The sequence below is a fragment of the Agelaius tricolor genome, unplaced genomic scaffold (genome assembly GCF_023055355.1).
Source record: "Agelaius tricolor isolate 1412-34295 unplaced genomic scaffold, bAgeTri1.0.p SCAF_37, whole genome shotgun sequence".
NCBI classification, from domain to species: Eukaryota; Metazoa; Chordata; class Aves; order Passeriformes; family Icteridae; genus Agelaius; species Agelaius tricolor.
In genome coordinates this window covers 5100115-5111743 of record NW_027269297.1, presented here as the reverse complement: position 1 = coordinate 5111743, position 11629 = coordinate 5100115, and the positions used below count along the sequence as shown (strand labels likewise).

At 66.5% G+C, this 11629-nt stretch overlaps 2 protein-coding genes across 5 annotated transcripts; both read right to left on the bottom strand.

The window, feature by feature from the left end:
• Window positions 1–336: 336 nt before the first annotated feature.
• PHPT1 (phosphohistidine phosphatase 1) lies at window positions 337–2237 on the bottom strand. Its single transcript, XM_071453675.1, has 3 exons — window positions 1790–2237; window positions 1523–1647; window positions 337–752 (listed from the first exon to the last, which is right to left on the bottom strand). Exons 1-3 carry the CDS (start codon window positions 1929–1931, stop codon window positions 660–662), a joined length of 360 nt encoding a protein of 119 aa, XP_071309776.1. The 5' UTR covers window positions 1932–2237; the 3' UTR covers window positions 337–659.
• Window positions 2238–2369: 132 nt separating this feature from the next.
• Window positions 2370–11240, bottom strand: AJM1 (apical junction component 1 homolog). 4 transcript variants are annotated; one of them, XM_071453658.1, is made up of 4 exons: window positions 10985–11240; window positions 7856–7929; window positions 7528–7606; window positions 2370–6117 (listed from the first exon to the last, which is right to left on the bottom strand). In XM_071453658.1, exon 4 carries the CDS (start codon window positions 6055–6057, stop codon window positions 2827–2829), a length of 3231 nt encoding a protein of 1076 aa, XP_071309759.1. In that variant the 5' UTR covers window positions 6058–6117; window positions 7528–7606; window positions 7856–7929; window positions 10985–11240; the 3' UTR covers window positions 2370–2826. The 4 variants fall into 4 exon arrangements, with proteins under 4 accessions (XP_071309759.1, XP_071309761.1, XP_071309758.1 ...); XM_071453660.1 differs by lacking the exon at window positions 10985–11240 and adding an exon at window positions 9179–9248; XM_071453657.1 differs by lacking the exon at window positions 7528–7606.
• Between the last annotated feature and the right edge of the window lie 389 nt (window positions 11241–11629).

The window sequence follows — 11629 nt, the reverse complement described above, 5'->3', positions numbered from 1 at the left end:
AAGTCAGGGAGGATGCTCTTCCTCAAGGTGTGACAACCTGCCAGAGTGGGAATGGGCATGTTCTTCCCAATCATGTTCCCAGGCAGCTCAGTTCCCTCCTCACAGGAGATGGGGCTGGTCTCTCCCCCAGGTCCATCCTGCCTTTCCCTCTCCCAGGCCTGGGCATTGCTTTCCTCTCTCCTGCCTCAACCCTTTCCAAGGCAAATCCCAATACACTTCCTGCTGTTCCCACCCCAGACTCTGCCTGCTCCCATGCCAGGCTCCCATGCCAGGCCCCCTTCAAGGGGCGGATAACCTGGGGGGTCGCTTCCACTGTCAACAGGCATAACCCAGAGATGGGAAGGAGCAGCCAAGCCGTGAGCAAGGCCACCAGAGCAGCTGTGCTCCTCCAACAACTTTAATTCTCACAGATACACGTGGATGAGCCCCTGGTGCCAGAGGGCTGGGGCAGAGCAACCACTGGCTTCACCAGCTTTGCCATGCCGGGGAGGTGGGAGCATCTGGCACGGGGACAGTCCAGTGATAGCGGAGAACGGGCGAGTTCAACACAGGAAAATCAGGAGAGCCTGGAGCACGGCCGAGCATGGCGAGCCTGCTGCCACTACCCCGGTGCTGCACACAGCTGTGCCAGTTCTGGGCTGGCACCACAGACAGAGGAGTCAGTACCCTTCATCTGCCCAGGTAATCTCATAGTCGGGATACTCTGCCTTCAGCTTCTCTGTGGTCACAGCGTGGTCAGCTCGTCCAAAGCCCTGCATAGGAAAAGAAGGTTCCCAAGGAGAGCTGGTGAGAACTTGCAGGGAAGCCTGGCAAATCCCCAGGGCGGCTCTGGCAGACCTCAGCAGCAGAGAGGCCACAGAGCCTGTGCCAGTCCTTCCTGACTCCAGCTGAGGCTGGTGTAGCACCCAGGCAAGAGAACAGTGCCACCCTGAAGCTGGGAAAACTGTGTGCACTTGTGGCCCAAGGACCAGCACCCTGTCCTGGTCCCAGCTGGGCTCTGCACTGAGCACCCAGCACAGCTGGTGCTGCAGCACAGCCCTGGGCTGGGGTCAGCATCCAGGAACCCACCATGTAAGTGATGTCCTCAAGAGTGCCTCCAGTCACCCTTACAAGGCCCCTACAGCACCCACCTGACACTCCTGCAGGAACACCCTCAGGACACACAAAGTGGAGACAGGCTTCTTGTGCAGCCCAATTCCCCCTGGCAGCACCCAGCGCTGGGTACAGTCACTATACCCATGGGACTTCCGGGGACTCTGAGTGTCTGGCAGCCCCACAGGTAGGTGCTGGGGGGTTCATGGGGTGACCCTGCTTTGGCTAAGCACTGCTCACCCGAAAGGGCTCTGCGAAGTCTCCCCTCCCTGCGGCACTCGGGAGAACGCCCAGGAGCCCCGGGAGCGCCGCTCCGCTCACCCCTTCCACCCCCGAGGGAATGCGACGCCAAGTCGGCCGCCGTCAGCGGGACCCACCCCGCGAAGGGAGATGACGCGTCCCTGCGTGGCTCCCCCCGGCTCCTGCTTACCACCGAGTACCCGTAGACGTGGATCTTCCTCTCTTGAGGGCGGTGCGACAGGCGGCCGCCGCCCAGGCACTCGCAGCTCAGGCCGTGCCGCGCCAGCTCCTCCGCGGTGCGCTCGAACAGGTCGGCTGCAGGGAGGGAGCGGGGGTGGCGCGGGGACCCCACGCCTCAGCCGCCGCCCCGTGACGGGCCAGACGCCCGGCAAGCCCCCGCCCGCTTCCCTCGGCACCCTGTGCCACAGCCCCGCCCCGCGCTCCCAACGCCCCTCACCGTGGTACTCGGCCCAGCTGTGGCCTCGCACGACGTCCTTGGCGGGCGCGCCGGCCCCGCGCACCCGCACCAGCACGTACTTGAAGACACCGTCGCCATCGATCTGCACGTCCGGCACCCGCGACAGCGCCGAGCCCGCCATCGCTGCTGCCCGCGCGCCGTGCCCGCCTCCTCCGCCCAGCGTCCAACCAGCGCCCGGCCCCTGCCCGTGTTCCCGCCTCCTCCGCCCGGCGTCCAACCAGCGCTCGCAGAGCCAGGCTCCGCCCCCCGCCGGGGCGGGGTCCCGCCGCGAAGCGGCTCTGGGGGTGGAGGCTGCCGCCGGGGCCGGTGCAGGCGGTGGGATTGACAGCGGGGAGCAGGGCCGGGCAGGGCGGCGCGGGCGCCCCGGGTGACGGGCCTTGGCCACGACCCCGGCTCTGCCTCGCCTTCCCTGGTCCCCGCCACGGTCACCCCTCACTGGCGATTACCTCCGACCCCGGTCAGCGCCGCCCCCCCCCCCCCCCCCCCCCCCCGGTGGATCTCTCACCGCGGCCGCTCCCCCCCTCCCCCGGCAGCGTCCAGGGACCCCCCAGCCCTGCCCCGCTCTGTGCCCAGAGCCCGTTTGGGATCCCAGGGCCCCCCAGCACCTGACGCTCCCGCAGTAACACGCACAGGCTACACAGACGCGGCGGGGACACGGTCCTGGTGCAGCCCAGTCCCAGGCGCTGGGTATGGCCGCTGCGGGACCCTCCGTGCTGAAGGGAGCCTGGGGCAGCCCAGAGGGGCTCTGGGTTGCGGCAGCCCCAGTGGGCAGGGGTTGGGGGGGTGCGGGGCGCCCCCGCTCTGGCCAAGCACCGCTCACCCGAGAGGGCTCTGCAGGGGCTCCCCAGGCTCTGGGCTCCAGGGCAAACTTCGGGCTGTGCTCCCGTCACCGCCTGGCCCCCCCAGCACTGCTGGCTGCCCGCAGCCCCCTCCCCTTGGTGCCCCTTGGTGTAACAGCCGAGGGGGTTCTGACAGGACAGCACGTATCTACAGAGGGGGTGCCTCCCGCCCTGCGTTCACATGATGTCGTCCAGGAGGTTGGGGCTGGCCACCCAGTCGAGGGTGCGAGGCTCGGAGGCCGCCATAATCATGCACATGAACTGTTTGCCCGTCCTCTTGTCGATGGGGTAGATGGTGGTGGGGGTGAAGCGCTTGTTGCTCTCCACGAAGTCGCAGAGCTGCTCGTAGACAGCGGGGAACTCATGCCGCAGGAAGACGCCGCGGATGCGCAGCTCCCGCTGGATGTTGATGAAGCAGACCTCCCGTGCCTTCCGGCCCTCCTCCCCCTCCTTGTCGATGTCCGCCGTTCCGGGCGGTGGCGTCAGGATCAACGTTTCCATGTCCCGCTCCTTCTTCAAGATCTTCTTCTCAGGGCTGGAGGAGGCTAAGGCCACCTTGGCATATTTCCTGACCGTCGGCACCTGCATCTTCGGTGAGGGCCTCTCTGGCACTTTCTGAGTGACGGCCACGGTTACATTCAGCAGGAAACATTCGTTGGGGTCGTACTGGTTGCCTGTCTCCCGCAGCTCCTGGGCATACTCCCCCAGGTTGTCCGAGTAGCTGTCCAGCTCCCGCAGGGACAGATACGTGGGGGACATCAGCAGGCTCTCCAGCCCAAACTGGAGAAAGTTCTCGGCGGAGCCCGCATTGGGGAAGCCCAGGAAGAGGACGCCACGGCCGCGGGAGAGGTATCCCACCTTGGCGATGCGTGAGAAAGCCTTGTGCACCTCGGTGTTCTCGCGGCAGAACTGCAGGACGTGGCGGCAGACGCTGCCCACCCGCCCGTAGACGCAGCTGGCCTTGTGCGTGTCCCAGTCCTCGCGCCGGCAGTGCCGGGAGCAGTAGTAGGTGTAGCAGCTGTGGCACGATTTGAAGTAGAGGCAGGCATTGAACATGGTCTCTGTGCGCCGGCACTTGGCATTGGAGCACATCATCATGTCGTCCTCCTCAGCGCTCAGGTCGGGCGAGCAATTCTCCGGTGACTTTTCGAAGGGGCCGGTGGCCGGTGGACGGCGCGGAGTGCCAGCATGGGAGCTGGGGCCCGGCTGCTCCTTTGTGGGTCGGGGTCCCTCGGGCACGTTGTGAGGGACCCGCCTGCCCTCGCCCCGCCGGGGGGGGCCCGAGGTGCTGCTGCTCAGCAGCTGCTTGAGCTGCTCCGCGAGGCTGTCCCTGTCCCCGGAGCGGTGGCCCGGTGCCGGCTTGTAGTCAATGACAAGGTCGGTGATGAGTTCGTCCAGCTGCTCCAGGCTGCGCTGGCGCCCCGAGCCGCTCTCCCTGGGGCTGGGCTGTGGGGCGCAGGGCACAGCGTAGGGCCTGCACTCCCGGCCCGCGTCCAGCATGTCCCAGCTGGCCGAGCGCCTCTCGCTCCGGCCCAGCCCCTCGGCGCGGATGTCGTTGTCGGTGATGGTGATCTCCGGAGTGACGTACCAGGAGCGGCCTGAGGGCCCGCGGCTGCCGTCGGCGTGCACCCGCTCGAGGATGGAGCTCTCGGAGAGGGACAGGGCCGCGTAGCGCTTGGGTGAGCTCGACAGGTTGATCACCACAGGCTGCCGGCGCTCCTCAGGGGATAAGGCACGGTGCTCTTCATGGGCGAGCAGGTTCTCATAGCTGCGCCCACGCAGCAGGGCCTCCTCCCTGCGCGCTGCTGGCGCCAGGATGTTGTCCCAGGATTTGGAGTAGTGCTGGGTCTCCCGGCCCAGCCGCGGTGGAGTCACGCCGTAGCTGGCATGCCAGGAGGAGAACATGGCCTCACGCCCGGCCGGCTGTGGTGTGAAACGAGACAGTTGCAGGCTCTGGTAGGGCAGCGTGGCCCGCTCGGGGCAGTACCAGTCCCCGAAGTGCAGGGACTGTGCGCTGCGGGGCGGGGGGCACGTGCGCGACAGCACCTCCCGTTCCCGGTACTTCCCGTAGTCCTCGGCGTAGAGCACACGGGGGGAGGAGCCGAGGGCTGGATATGTCCGAGCGTCCTCGGCGTAGAGGGTTTTGACCGGAGTCCCACGCGGGGCGTAGTAGCGGGGCTCATCCCCATAGAAGGTGCGGGCAGGTGCCTCCTGCACCGGGTAACCCCGCGCCTCCTCCACGTACAACGTCCGGGGCGGCATCGTGTGAGCAGCAGCCTTGGCCGGGTCCTCGGTGTAGAAGGGCTGGGGCACGGCGTGGCGGCTGGGGTAGGGGTAGCTGGCATAGCCAGAGCTGCGGAGGGGCATGGCAGGGCTGGGGCACCGCGCTGACTCCTCTGCGTAGAAGAACTTGGCTGGGACTCCGGGGGCCGAAAAGGTCATGCAGCCCCTGTCGGGGTACTCCCTGAATTCCCGTGAGGCTGGCACGGGCACTGTTTGGTACGCCAGTGCCCGGGGGTCTGCCTCGTAGTACTCACCGGGGTAGGGCAGCAGCGGAGGGTCCCCGCTGTAGGAGTCGCTGGGGGTGGGCGTGCGGGACGCGGATGCCTGCCGGCTCCCTGGCACGGTCAGGCTGCGGGCGGCCCCAGGGGTGCGGGGCCAGCGCGGCGGCTCCGGACGGTTCGGGGCTGCCCGCAGGCTCCGCGCCGTGTGCACCAGCACTGCCTCGTCCGGCTTGATGTCCACTCGGCACTTGACGTGGGGGCTGGCGCCCACCTTCCCCCCCGGCCCTTCCTCGTAGCAGTTGCTGCCCAGGCAGAGCGGGGAGATGCGGCTGACGCTGCTCCGCTGCGGCTGCAGCTTGATGGGGTGAACCTCGTTGGCCAGCGCCCGCAGCGGCATCGGGCCCTCGCGGCGCGGCGAGGGATCAGTGCGGGAGGGCTCCCGTGCCACCCGCAGCACCTCCCGCCCACGCCGGGCTGGCGGCGGTGATGCCGCCACGGTGATGGGCACCGGGGTCAGGGTGGACTTCACCCGCGGGGCGCTCTTGGAGCGGGCTCGGCGCTTCGGCTCGCTCCGCGGCGCGGGGGCTCTGCCGCTGTAAGGGTCTGGCTTCGGTGGCGCCTGCCTGCCCGGCGGCCCCGGCGTGGGCTCGGGCATGCCGGGGCGCGGGCAGGCGCGCTCCATGGCCGAGGGGGTGCCCAGCTCTTCCAGCGACTCGATGAAGTCGAAACTCCTACAATGGCGCTTGTTGAAGGGCTGCGGCTCGCGGGACAGGGAGGAGGACATGGAGGCGTCACATTGTGCTAGGGGCTGACAGACAACGGAATCCCCAGGGGCTGCTGTCGCCACCTTGATGTCTTGGTACACCGTGGACACCAGAATGTCAGGTGGGTCTGTTCGTGTCATCTTAAAAGAGACTCTTCTGCCAGTTCCCTGTCACACGGCCTCAGAGGACGGTAGCCCCCCCTGCAAGAGAACACATGAGGTGCCTCAATCCTGGAGTGACCTCATATCAATCCCCACTGCTCCTGGCTCAGAGCTGGGGGTTGGCCATCTCTTCAGAAAGGAAGGTTTGGGGGCATCCCAGCCTCCGCTGCTGCTGTCAATAGTCAATCAACTGGAGGAAGAAACTGGAAAAAGTCTCCAGATCCAGGGTGCAAATCACAGAGCGGCTGGCAGGACACCGATGGGGACAGCCAGGGAACTGCATACCAGCTCAGCACAGCAAGAGGAGAACACAGAGTACTGTGCCCTCTTCCTGGCCCACAGGGCACAGGGACTGTCTTGCAGAATCACATGAATTGGCAGCTCTGAGCAGGGATGTGAGGGTTCAACACCAGGGTTTTCCATGGGGAGTGTGTGCTCAGTCCTGGTGAGAGCACCGGAGTGTTGAGGGATCTCCTGGGACTGTGTGTACCCACGTCCCAGCACCAGCACTGCAGGGGGAACCAGGGCCCAGGGACAGGCACCATGAGCACCCACCATGGCGGCTGGGAAGCTACCATGGTCTGGGGCTCTGTAGGAGGCAGGAGCTACAACCCCGCCCTGTGGTGGCTGCACCCACTGTGGCCCACAAACACCCGTGTGGGGTGGTCACAGTGCTGGCTACACAGAGCTGCACACTCTCTGGGTCTTCCAAATCAGGGGTGGCCTCAAGGGGTGGCAGAGGGGTGTTGTGGTGGGCGCCCCAACCTACATGTAAGCAGTGATACCTGCATCACCTCCCTGTGCCAGAGGAGCTGTGCTGGCTCAGTACCCTCTGGCTTTGTTGTCTTCTGTGACCGATGGCTGTGACATGTCCCCTGGGCTGGAAAGCAAGTCTGGTGGTGGCTTCAGCTGCTGTGGGACATGGGGTCTGACACCCACTGTGTGACAGCACCAAGCACCCCAGTGCTCTGGGACAATGCTGTTGGGTGGCCAGGGTGGGCAGAGTCCCCAGCCACAGTGTGACACAGCTATGTGACAATGAGGACATCAGCACAAGGTTGCCATAGTGCATGGTGGGAACAGAGGAAGGGGTCTGCCCCCACGACTAAGTGCGTTGTAGCACTGACCTTCCCTACCAGCCCTTTGAGAGCTGCCATGGGTTGTCACCTGCACTGGGAGATGTGCACCTTCTCTGCCCACAAAAGGGACCCTCCCAGCTGTCACCTCACCACGTCCTCTGAGCATTGGGTGTTGTGGCCACCAAGGGTCTGGGTGCACTGGTTGATGCTGGCTGCTCTGTATTGCACTAAAGATGGGTGGACACTTGGCTTTAAAGAGCAGCAGAGGACCACAGGGAGGATGTTTCTTGGAGAAAAAGAATTTACTTTATTTAGCAATAAGCATTGACTATGCAGAGATGGGGAGGGGACTTGGGTTCCTCCTCATTACCTGCTCCAAAGCTGGGGGGGTGCTGATGCCAGAGCTGAGGTGACTCCAGTGGCCTTAGGGTGTCTGTCCATGTGATGGGCTGGGAAGAGCAAGATGCCATGAGAAAGGAGATGGGGGTCCCAGTGCCTTCCTGCAGAGCTGGGAGGGCAGGTTTGCCCCCAAAAAGGTGGCCCAGTATTGGCTCTGCTGTGTTACAGTATGCGGGAACTGGGCTGGATCTGGCAAGGCAGCACCCCATGCCACAGCGACGGTGATAGTGGCATTGGGAAGCCCATTCCTGTGGTGTCGGGGTGGCTGGTAGGCAGGGAACTGTAGCCCAGGGTCCTACCTGGTCCAGCAGCAGCAGTGAGGGGGTGGGTGGGCTGAGGTGGCCGAGGGGCCTGTGGTGACTCCATCCCAGCACTGTAAAACAAACAAGGCACATGAGGCTCCTTGGGCACCCCCCAGTATAGTGGAGGTGTGGCTGCTGGGGCCATGGATGCCTTGTGAGAGCATGGAGCACCCTCAAGAGACCCCTGCAGCCACAGCCCTGCTGAACCAAAAAGAACTGCCACCCAAAGAACTGTCACCCAGCGTGTGTGTATCCCTGTGCACTGGGGATGTGGGCGCTGCATCCCACGGGCACCAGTGTCTTCCACCCACCCAGCGGCACCCACTGCCGGTGGAGCTGTGGGGTTGCCATGGTTTCTCCAAATTATTCCTCCTCTGCGAGGACAGTGTGGGTAAGGACAGCGTGGGTGCAGGGGGAGGCTTGCACGGGGAGCTGGGGCTCTGTGGCATTGCAGGGAGAGCAGAGCCCTCCTGCAGCTGCTGGAACCCTCTGCCTATTGAGGGGGGCAGAGCCGAGATGGCCCCACGGTGCTGCCAGTGCCATTATGCTCACATGCCCACCAGCCTCTGACACCAACTCTGCAGGGAGAGGGTTTTGCATCCCCTCTGCTCTCTACAACCCCCCGGCTAGTGGGCATCCGGTTGGTTGGATGCCCCCCCCCCCATTTGCCCCCAGCACTGCCCAGTTTCGGCAGGCACCAGCCTCCCTACCCGGGATGCCCACACGGTGTCACTCCGTGGATGTGACACCTGCCGACAGCACTTGCAGAGCGGCCGGTGCCCAGGAGTGGATGGGAGCCATCCCCCGTGGGGTCCTGCCCTTGCTCCCAGCACGGGCCCAGGCACTGCTCCCTCCATGCTGCCCGTGAGCACCGGGCTCTGGCAGCACGAGGAGCTGGGCTGGAAGTGACCCCGCTGCCAGAGGGGCCCACGGAGGATGCCCGGAACTGGGTCACTGCCTGCATGTGCCACGTGAGGGCTGTGGGAGGAGGAGTGCGGACCCCACACTGCCCACGCACTGCAGTTCCCTGCCTGCCCCACAACCTTAGCGGGCACTGCCTGCACACTGCCCACACTCCCAGGGCACTGCCCACACACTGCCTGCGCTCTGCCCCAAGCTGCCCATACACACAGCCCTGCCAGTGCACGGCCTGCCCGCCCTGCCCTCAGCACTGCCCACTCGCTGCCTGTCTCTGCACATGGCAAGGGCTGCTGCCTGCCCATCCTGCTTGGTGCCTTGCCAGGGCACTGCTCCGTGCACCCTGCCCACACATTCCCCACCCTTGCCCGCACACTCCCTGGGCATTGCTGCCCATCCTACCTGCTCGCTGCCCATGTGCATCCCACTGAGCAGGCAGGAGTGCTGCAGTGGGTACGGTGCCTGCACGCTGCCTGCACATGCAGAGTGCTGAGCACGCTGCACTGCCGCCCCCCCCCCCTCCCCCCCAGCAGCCCTAGCACACACTGCGCTGCACCGGGCCCACTGCACTCACGGCCCCGCGGGCACGGCCAGCAGCATGAGCACTGCCCCAGCACGGCCCCAGCACTGCCCCAGCACTGTCCCAGCACGGCCCCAGCACTGCCCCAGCACTGTCCCACCACGGCCCCAGCACGGCCCCAGCAGTGCCCCAGCACTGCCCCAGCACGGCCTCAGCACAGCCCCAGCACTGCCCCAGCACTGCCCCAGCACTGCCCCAGCACAGCCCCAGCACTGCCCCAGCACGGCCCCAGCACAGCCCCAGCACTGCCCCAGCACGGCCCCAGCACGGCCCCAGCACTGCCCTGCACTGCCCCAAGTACTACCCTGAGCGCACCAGCGGCCCCTGCATCGGGACAGGCAGCCAAGGACAATGTCCTGCTGCAAACACTGCTCGAGCAGATGATGCTGGAGGTCCCAGCAGCAGCTGCCGTGGGGGCAGTGTCTATGCCCGTGTGTGCCCGCTGTGCACAGCCAGCTCTGCTGCCCACGGGCCTGTGCGCCGTGTGTGCGTGTCAGCGGGACACTGATGGCCGCTGCTGCCTGGGCACTTCCCGCACCGGGAGCTGGCAGCCAACATGGTCTGTGGTGAGAGAGCCCCCTGCCCATCCCGCCGCTGCTCCGTATCCGTGGCAAATAGACGCTCCCCCCCCCCCCCCCCCCCCCCCCCCCGTGCCAACCCCAGGATACGCACATGGTGCCCTATGCCCCTGTGGGGGTTGCCCGCCCTACACATCAGAGAGCCCCTCCACTCTGCTCCCCAGCCCCGTGAATCAGCCTCTCTGCCCCTGGCACTGCCACATCGCCCCCTGTCCCTGTCCCAAGCCCACCAGGCACAGATGGCTGCCAAACCCGAACCCAGCATGTGCTCCCAGAGGAGTAATCCTGCCGGGGGGAGCAGCACCCCGGGGTGCAGGGGACGCCTGACCCCCGGCCCCTCTAATCCCTCAGCGTGGGGGGCACCCGCAAACGGGCAAAGCCGGGGGGCAGGGGAACTAGGAGCAAGCCGGGAGGGCGAGTTGTGGGGCCGGGACTGGGGGGACGGTGCATGGGGTGGCCCCCGGGGGTGAGCGGGTCTGTCCCGGGCGCTGCCGCAGACGCCGGGGCGGTGGCCCCGGCTACCCCCACCCCGCTGCGTACCGGCACCGGGCGGCACCGGGCCCGCTGGGCCGCGCAGGGAGCTGAGCTGGGCACCGGGGGGAGGGGTGAAATGGCTCCGCTCGAGCGCTGCGGTGGGATGGGACGGAGATGAGGATGGGTTTGGGGCTGGGAGATGGGGATGGGTATAGGGATGGGATGGGGATAGGGCACACGGGAGTATGGAGAACCCAGAAATACCGGTGAGATGGGGTGGGATGACTCGGCTCAGGAGCGCGGGATGGGGATGGCCCCGATGAGACTGATGGAATGGAGGGAGCACAGATAGACGGGGACGGGGATGTGGGGCACGGGACGATTGTGTGGGGAGCCTGGGGGTTGGGATGCCCTGGGAGGATCTTCGGGGAATAGGATAGGGATGTGGAACACGGTGGGGGGCAAAGGGGGACGATGAGATATGATGTGATGCGAGGTGATGGTGGAGGGGAGGCCCTCGAGGGGGGGCCCCCGGGGGTACAGCAATCCCCAGCCCCCTGCCCGGGACCCCCTTACCTGCTCCGCGCCAGCCGCTCTGGCGGCTCCCGCCGCATCCCCCAGCCGCCGCCGCCGCCGCGCTAGGCTGGGGCTGCCGCCGCCCTGGGGACCATGGCCCGGCTCCGCCCGATCCGGCACGGCACGGCACAGCACGGCTCGGCCCAACGCTCTGCAGCCGCTTGTTTTCCCATTAATACGGCAGGCGGAGTTACCGGTGGGGCCGGCACCGGGACCGTAGCCTCCCCCGGCACCGCCCCCAGACCGGTCCTCATCCCCATCATCCCCATCCCCATCCATCTCCGCTCCCCCGGTTCCCGGCTCCCTAACCCCGGTTCCCATCCCGGTTCCCGGCCCCGCCCCCACCCCTCGCAGCACACCCTCTTCCCCCGGGACCTCCGGGCAGGGTCTGGGGGCCCCCGATGCCATCCTTCAGGGGTTTCCCCGCTCCATGGGTGTGAATGTCCCGCGGGGGCACCCGGGCCCAGCCCCACACCCTGTATAGAGACCTCACGGCCCCCGCAGACACGAGGGCCTTGCACCGGCAGCTGCCCAGTGTGGGCAGCCCCCCGCGCCTGTCCTGCCTGACCTTGCCCCATCACAGCGGCTCTGCGCGGCCGGGGCCGACTGGGCAGCAAAATCCCCTGCTAAGCTCCTCCATGGAAT

Bases quoted from the DNA above. Each gene is read 5' to 3' on its own strand.
- PHPT1 (XM_071453675.1), bottom strand. From the start codon at position 1,931: ATGGCGGGCTCGGCGCTGTCGCGGGTGCCGGACGTGCAGATCGATGGC. The intron at 1,648-1,789 runs GTGAGGGGCGTT...CCCTCCCTGCAG, and splicing joins CAGCTGGGCCGAGTACCACG to CCGACCTGTTCGAGCGCACC. The intron at 753-1,522 runs GTAAGCAGGAGC...TTTCCTATGCAG, and splicing joins ACGTCTACGGGTACTCGGTG to GGCTTTGGACGAGCTGACCA.
- AJM1 (XM_071453658.1), bottom strand. From the start codon at position 6,057: ATGACACGAACAGACCCACCTGACATTCTGGTGTCCACGGTGTACCAA.